The 8,901-nt window shown below is 40.9% G+C and overlaps 1 protein-coding gene across 1 annotated transcript in view; it reads right to left on the reverse strand.

Moving 5' to 3' along the window:
• Positions 1-5,648, reverse strand: part of LOC120065567 (zinc finger E-box-binding homeobox 2-like) — a 45,500-nt gene extending 39,852 nt beyond the window's left edge. Inside the window, exon 1 of the mRNA XM_039016630.1 lies at positions 5,591-5,648. Coding sequence (XP_038872558.1) covers positions 5,591-5,648 — 58 coding nt within the window. The remainder of the gene's footprint in view (positions 1-5,590) is intronic.
• Between the last annotated feature and the right edge of the window lie 3,253 nt (positions 5,649-8,901).

The following is an 8,901-nucleotide window of genomic DNA, read 5'->3' on the forward strand; positions in this document are numbered from 1 at the left end:
CCATCATTTACAGTATGCTGCAGTCCACTAGCGGTCAAAAGTTTTTTGCCGCTCCAAAGATACGGTACGGCACTGTATTCTGTGGGGTGGAATTAGAGTATCATTCAAAATACAGTAATTTTCCCACAGTGCACCACAATTCATAGTATGCTGCAGTTAAATATTTCAGAGTTGTTTACTTTTGATATTTACCTAAAATTACCATATAAATTCAAGTTTTTCGTTACAGTGCCGCTATAGCTATATACAGACTTTCACTCACTCTGCTGCTCGTATAATACCACAGCATCTCCCTCTCGCTCTCGCTCTCTCTCTCTTTTCTCCCGATGTGTTTTTCACTCCTTTTGACTCTCTCTCTCTCTGCCTTCGATTCTCTCTCCTGTACTCATGCCCCCAGTGACAATTCTGTGCCAGAGAAAGACACATTTGGGCACACACACACACACACACACACACACACACACACACACACACACACACACACACACACACACACACACACACACACACACACACACACACACACACACACACACACACACACACACACACACACACCACGCACACATACGTGTGTGCACATGCACACACACAGCTGGGCCCCAGCTGCACACAAAGACTGGGGTTTGGAAATCAATGAAGGAGAAAGAAGAAAAAGTGGAAAGAGTTTAAATAAATTGGCACTTGAAAAAAGAAGAAACCGAGAAAGAGTGAGTGAGGGAAAGAGAGAGAGAACTGTGAGGAAAAAGTTAAATCGACTATCAGCTCAACAGTACAGCACAGTTGTAAATGAATCCAAGATCAAGTCGTAAGGCAAAGAGGTTAAAGGGGGATGACTCTTGCTGCACCTTAGCACAACGTGAACTCTTCTATCAGTCCACCTACTCAGAGACAGTGCTGTGAGATATAATATGTGTACACTTCATGAATGTACTTATTTATTTAGGCAGTTGTTATTGCGATGCCATGCATTATGATGCACCACACACAGTTCACTAGGCATTACAAATGTGCTTATATGCATTATGAAGAAGGTATTCATAGGACGTGCTAACAATGTCACACATTGAGTGCAAACGCGTACCTGCATCACCATGCTTACAATCATTCTCATATCAAACTAGGGAAGTCACATCTTTTGGAATTGTACACCATTTTCAATAGACTTGTCTCCATGAATACCCTGTAACATGATCTCCTGCAATCTGGAGACGATGGACAGCAATAGTCTCAACTTTGGTTGATATCTGTGGACATTGACAGTTTTATTTGGAAGACAGAGACTGTAATCAATAAGCGTCTTGGAGACAGAAGAAACGATGTCATAGCTTCTCTTTTTTTGGACAGACACTTTAATCTCTGTCTGTTGTGTTGGTGTTGCCAAATTCATTTGGTTTTATCTGAGGCATTGTCTCCAGCGGTTTCCGCACACACACACACGCATGCACACACGCACACTCAAGCACACACGGCTCCCAGAGAATGGAAGCTACAAAAAAAGGGAGATTAAATAGTCCCATCACCTGATCATTCTTTAGACGGCAATTAAAAATGTCCCCTCACCATCTCTTGCCATCAATATTTTTCTATGAAGCAACTATGCAAATATACATAGTTCAAAAATCTTCGAAAACGTTCAATATTTAGGACTGTTTTCATGTATTTTCTTCCCTAACTTCCATCTGTTGTACATTTTTGCATTAAGTCCTGTACCAACACAAGAGGAAACGTCCGCAAACATCTGAGGCTGCATGTGTCAGAGCCATTTCACCTTGTCTTGTTGTGTGAATGAACAAAACACATATCCCAGGCGTTATAGTCCTCTGAGTCGTATTGAATCACATTGAATTCAGTCACAAAATCGTGTTGGCAAAATGACCTTCTTTTCTGCTTCATGGTAGGAACATCTCCTTGATCTTAGTTGCGACAGTCACAACACCATTTCACTTTCAACGACAGCTGACCCCCAAATCCACAAAGAAAAGTCATTGAACTTCTTTGTCTCAGAAACAACAAGCAAGTTCTGACCATGCCTCTAAACACAACGTGCATCATCAAATTATGCACACCTCAATCTCTTGGTTTGATGAGAGAAACTTCCCTGATCTACAAGTAATGTGGCGCTTGCTGTTTCTAGTTCCTTGTAAGTAATTACGGTAATATGTCTTTTTTTTTGACTACCTTTGCGTTAGTGTGAGTAGAACTGTGAAAAGGAGGCCCTGGGAAGACGGGCGCTATATTTAACAACGGAGGGGACGGTGTTGGGAGGCGCGCAAGCGACCACACACACCTCGCTCTGCCTCAACATGGGGAACACTCCTAGCAGTCAACTGTTGTGTGTGGCCTACATCTCATCACAGCCATAGTTCAAGTCAACGTTGCATGAATTTAACAGTAGCCTACAAGCAGCTCAGTTGCAACTAAAATGAAGTACACCTGCTGTGATAGAAATACGCTATCAAAGCAAGTACTGTGTAATGACACAAAGTACACAATACCATAACATTTACTGTATTATATTGTGAAACAGTAAATGCTACCGTAATCGGAATGAATTAATGAATGGATGAGGAGGGGTTTGTATTTCATAGTAGAGGCCTTAACAAAAGCTTCCAAACGTGCAGTGACTACAGGGCGAAACAGAACAAAAGGACATGGCAAAATGCTCAACCATCTAAGGTTTAAGGCTTGCTGCCACTCCAATCTGTCTCGTGTACATTTTACATTGATGGGGTCCTATAACCACATAGGAGTTCAATTGGTACTGCCGTCTCACTCATATGGGCGCAACAATTATAACCTCTTAAAGGCACGCCTCCAAATATATTCATGAGCCAGAAACAAAGCCATGGAGGCATGCCTAGGCATTTTTTTAATGCTCTCTACTTGTCAGTGTTCCAAACGGGACATTACCTACTTTTTTACCTAAACATGCTAACACCATCTGATAGAATTCATAGCAAGCAGTGCACTGGAATGACGTTCAGATGAACTGGAATGACATTCACTCTCATGGGATGGGTGGCCGAAAATAAGTACCTGAAAGCCACACCCCCAATAAGTCATGAACATGACCGCACTGAGGCATATCTCACTATGCTGCTATGGCTATATGCACCATGCCACTGCCTTCTTCATCTGTTCATTTAGCAAAAAGACAGCTCAAAATCCTGAGTGGAAAAGCAGCTGTCTAAGGCACTGCATCGCAGTGCTAGAGGCATCACTACAGACCTGGGTTCGATCCCGGGCTGTATCACAACCGGCCGTGATCGGAAGTCCCATAGGGTGGTGCACAACTGGCCCAGCGCTGTCCGGGTTAGGGGAGGGCTTGGCCGGGGTAGGTCGTCATTGTAAATAATAATTTATTCTTAAATAACGGTTCAATAAAATAACAATTAAAAAACAATCCAGTCCCTTTATCACAGTCAACACCTACAGTATATTTTAGCTGTAAAAATGCTACATTTTCTCTCAGCCTCATGGCAAAATGTGTAGAATAGCATGTAATTATCTATAAAACTGCACATGTTCCTTTCTGCCCAATGGCAAAACGTGTAGAATTGCAGGAAATTAGCTTTAAAACAGCAAATTCTTCTCTCAACTTCATGGCAAAAAGTGTAGAATAACATGAAATGATCTATAAAACTGCAACATTTTCTTGTTGCCCCATGGCAAAATGTGTAGAATTGCTACTGCTACTGTACCATGCACCACTAGTGGTCAAAAGGTTTTTGGAGCTCCAAAGATAAGGTATCATGATAAAGCAATTCTTTCCCCCACACAACATTTCCCACAATGCATTTACAGTGTTCTGCAGTAAAACGTTTCAGAGTATTTTGTTGTTGATAATACAAAAAAATGACAGTATAATTTACAGTTTCTCATTGCAGTGTGTGTGTGTGTGTGTGTGTGTGTGTGTGTGTGTGTGTGTGTGTGTGTGTGTGTGTGTGTGTGTGTTTGATAATCACTTATTTTCTCCACGATGTGAGAAAGTGGCTTTTACGGTCCCTCTCAAGTGTGTGTGTGTGTGTGTGTTTGATAATCACTTATTGTCTCCACGATGTGAGAAAGTGGCTTTTACGGTCCCTCTCAAATTTGTGTGTGTGCGTGTGTGTGTGACTCCCTGTAGCACTCTCCGGCTTCAGCTCCACTTGTCACTGTTAAATGATTGACATCAGCAGCTTGATGAGAAGCTATTCAGTATTTACATATGAAAACACTGAGCTACCTCAGTAATAACCTACATACATTACAAATAGATTGTTATAACACGCATGTTTTAATTGTAGACTACAAGTGTGGGGAAATGAGGAAGGACTTGGAGATGGCATTGGTAAATCAATTGTCTTAATTGAAATGTAGTTATTTTTGTTTGTTTGAAAATACAGTTAATCAAATAGATGAATATATTAACTTGCAATACTCGCGCAATAAAAAAAACGAATTGTATATTATAATACAATGCGTTTTTATTTGGTAAAGGAAAGTCAAAAGTATTTATCTGTTCTATTTTTCAACTCATTTGAATGATGTTATTCTTAATCATTTGCTAAATATAAATGATGCAGGAATACAAATATCTATTTTTGATCAATGGATCACAATAGTAGGCCTTTTAGGATTTTTGTAAATAATCGTTTCATTTGTTTGTATACCTACCCTGTCCAACTCAGTCCCTTTACTCTTGGTGTCTTTTGTCGTGTCTAGAATAAACGTTTTTTTCTGTTTGGGTGATATAACCAATACAACGCTTTTAATAATTGTAACACATGTTTCAATTGAGTTATTATATTCAAAACCAGTTATTATTATGCGCGCAATGATCACTGTAAACAAAATGTAAGCCTGTTGTGCATTGTTGTCTTGGAGGAAATATTGCGACCTGTTGCATTACAAATGCTGCTGTTCTTGTCTACCCCTTTCTTCTTTACAATATACTTTACAAGTGTTTTAAAATAAATACTTGGATATATTACAACAATCACGGAGAGACAAACAAAACGAACACAAAACGTGGGAGCTAAATCTTATGACAATGGGCTACAGTTGAAAATATGTACTCATTTTCAAACAAGGCATTATACTTAAATATAAGAACGTCTGATTATAATTCATTCTAATAGTAACACGTGGAAACATATGGGTCTATCAGTAAGTAGCCTAAAGATGTGCAGTTTCGCACTGCATTCACGTTGCCGCACAATTCTGGAATTTTAGGGTTATTTCTGTACTGGCACGTGTCTACTCGTTAAATTTACCATGTTTCGCTGTTTTGCAAATCTCTCTCTCTAAACATGCCATCAATTGCTGTTATGGCAAAAATGCATAATGATAATATCAGTGACATCGAAACCACATGTCACATACCTCTCTAGAATGTGCTGTTATTTTCCAAAGTTTTTAAATGATAAAAAAAACTTCTACTTAGAGAAACCAACCCGAGTCATTTACTATTCGATACTTTTCAATACCGTCGCAATAATGAAAGATCCGCTACATCATGAGATGTGAACGACATCACAAGGACGTGATAGCAATGTGTTCAAACAACTTCAACTACACAATGCGCTGAACAAGTCATATTCCATACCTCGATTCCTTCTCGGGTTCGCTTGCTTCCTTCGTTTGCCCCTACTCTCCTCTGCCATCATGCCGCTCAAGGCTCCCTTTGCCCGAAGAAGCACTTTTTGGAGTGTCGGTGCGTGAGAATTGACAACGAATGGTGTGAAACATTGCCTTCGTCCGCAGCGGGTGACTATAACCCTCCTGTAACCTCAAGTCGATGAGCTGAGCGCAAGGAGAGAAGTGAGTGATGTCATTGGAGAAGGTTAGTCCCTCCTGTCCGTGATATAGTGAGTGTATTCTCTCCACCGTCGCATTCACTGTGGCATCTAAAAACGCCATTTAAAAGTTATGGTTTAAAGTTAGACACAGTCAATTATAAGTTATCCTCTCTCAATTCTATCGAGTTCCAGACACAAATAGAGCATGACTTGCACAAAGAAGCAGCAAGCCGCGTGCGTAAAGCGGAGAGTTCACATCCCAACAGTTCGTTTTGGTGGTCTAAGTATCTTTATTTAATATCTGATATGTTTTCGTATAGGTTCTTAACAGTCTTGTGTGATGCACGTTTTTTTCTTTGTAAAAGTTATATTGTCCAATAATATTTTAACAAATTCTTGCACTAAATATATATCTTTTTTAAATAGGATAATATGCGAACAACCTATTCTTTGTAATTTATTTCTTAAAGAATTGTTCATGTTGAGCACTAGGCTGCTTAATTAATGTACATATGGCCAAACGGAGAAGTTTGACATTGCAAAACTTGCAAACTGTCCCAAACACCACACAACAAATCGGCATTACCAAATGCAAACATGTTTATATGGTCACTGTAGGTATTCGAAGCCCCCCTGATGCTTTGTGGCCTGAATGTTATAGGCATCGCACCTGCACTGAAGTGCCCTGTCGTGCCCCCTGCCCTGCGCCCTATTCACCCCTGGATAGCTCGAGGAAGTGGGGAATTGTCAGTCTTTTGTGTGAAGAACTGGACCGTAATCTGTTTTGCAACTGAAAAAAAAAACATTCGAGAAAAGAAAAAACGCTAACGCGGTGTTGAGGACCCCTACCTTGGCATTCTAACCCTTGTAGAACCAATAGAACCCCCACTTCTCCCAGGTGTTCTTTAGAATATTTAGAAAACCCCTGGATGCTGTTTTTCGATCATGATAATCCGAGTGGGACATGGGAGTCACCTTTTTCATTTAACATTGATGAAGAAGGACAATGTCATGGTAATGTTCATTTTCTGTTATACATGTTTTCTTATGCATTTTATTTCCCCCTGTCAACTTGTCAGTTTGTCATTTACAACTTGTTGAAAACACAGCATCATGTCTGTGCAATTTGCAATCACTCATATTATTATTGTAGGCCTTTAGTATTCTTTTTTCCCCAATCACCTGTATTCTCAAGTTAAGAATGTTTTCTCTGTGGCCTCTTTACAGCTATCCTCCGACTTGTTAAAAGCCATCTCGATTCTAGAAAAGAGTGCATCCTAGTTGCAAGGAGAGAGAGGGAGGGGAGCAGGGAGAGATAGAGAGAGAGGGAGGTCATGGCCCTTTTGTCCAGGGATGGAAGAGGAGGGCAGTGGGGTGCACCATAAACCCAGTAGGTCAGGGGACTGAGCTAGGAGTGCACAACTCCTGGGAGAGCTGATACCCCAGAGGAAATGACATGCACACCATGGGTGTTTAATATCCATTAGAATATTCGGAGCATATACAGTATAGATTGTTTGACTATCTTTATTTATTTTTAACAAGCACACCACCACCAGCAGCAAATTAAAGAGTTGACTTCGTTTTTATAAAAGATAACTCTTTCATACACATTATTACCTCTCTCCATGCTTTTGATTGTGTCGGCAGAACACTCCGAGCTGCTTCCTCTACTTCTGTGCCTGTACATACCAGTAGTGTGGATCAGAGTGTACACATTGATGGGGTAAGCATCCAAACATATCGTTGGCATCCTGGATTTTTGAAAAACAAAAGTGCATTTTCAGATCTATAGCTTTGAAGTCACATAACTTCACAAGGTGTTTGAATTACTTTGATTAGTCCTAGAGTCATGAAGTGTTCACGTCTCTCTCTCTCTCTCTCTCTCTCTCTCTCTCTCTCTCTCTCTCTCTCTCTCTGTCTCTCTCTATCTCTCTTTCTCTCTCTCTCTGTCTCTCTCTCTCTCTCTCTCTCTCTCTCTCTCCCTCTCTCTCTCTCTCTCTGTCTCTCTCTATCTCTCTTTCTCTCTCTCTCTGTCTCTCTCTCTCTCTCTGTCTCTCTGTCGCTCTCTGTCTCTCTGTCGCTCTCTGTCTCTCTCTCTCTCTCTCTCTCTCTGTCTCTCTCTCTGTCTCTCTCTCTCTCTCTCTCTGTCTCTCTCTCTCGCTCTCTCTCTCTCTCTCTCTCTCTGTCTCTCTCTCTGTCTCTCTCTATCTCTCTTTCTCTCTCTCTCTCTCTCTCTCTCTCTCTCTCTCTCTCTCTCTCTCTCTCTCTGTCTCTCTCTATCTCTCTTTCTCTCTCTCTCTGTCTCTCTCTCTCTCTCTGTCTCTCTGTCGCTCTCTGTCTCTCTCTCTCTGTCTCTCTCTCTCTCTCTCTCTCTCTCTCTCTCTCTCTCTGTCTCTCTCTCTGTCTCTCTCTCTCTCTCTCTCTCTCTCTCTCTTTCTCTCTCTCTCGCTCTCTCTCTCTCTCTCTCTGAACTGTCCCACTGAGGTTTTGTCCCCTGTCTGTGGCCAGGGTTCAAAGCTGGTAGCATGGGGAGGAGACCTCTTTAACCGCATATTAAGCACAAGTTAATTATATGCCAACCTTTGGGACAAAGGCAGAGAAAAAGCTTTCGCTTGAATAGATGGCAAGACAAGAAAATAAAAAAGTCATTATTCTCAGCCTATGAAACTTTTTTGCATTTGAAAAAAATAACTTATTTTGGGAGATTTACATTTGTATAAGTCACGTTGTTGCGGTTGTGAGGGGAAAGGGCCTCAGTACTGCTCACGCTATCCTCTCATCAATATGATTATTTTTAAAAGATAGATACCATTGCATATATGATGATATTGAGTAGTTCAGATAACTATTTCTCTCTTATTTACATGATCAGATGGGCCCAGCATCAGATCTTCTCTGTGTGGTGTTACTTACTTGTTTATTAAGGCAGATTACTACTCGGGAGAATAGGCCATCAAAGTCGCTTTTCAAATCTCTTGGTCAGGAGTGTTGTTAGGTTCACCCTTTATATTCACTTTGCAACTCATAAATCGCCCCCTCATTCACACGGGAGAGAAGTTAGACGAAGGTCTAGCTTAGTCGACTCCTGGTAAGTACACTCTGAACAAGAGAAAGC

This window comes from Salvelinus namaycush, chromosome 20 (genome assembly GCF_016432855.1).
Source record: "Salvelinus namaycush isolate Seneca chromosome 20, SaNama_1.0, whole genome shotgun sequence".
Taxonomy (NCBI): Eukaryota; Metazoa; Chordata; class Actinopteri; order Salmoniformes; family Salmonidae; genus Salvelinus; species Salvelinus namaycush.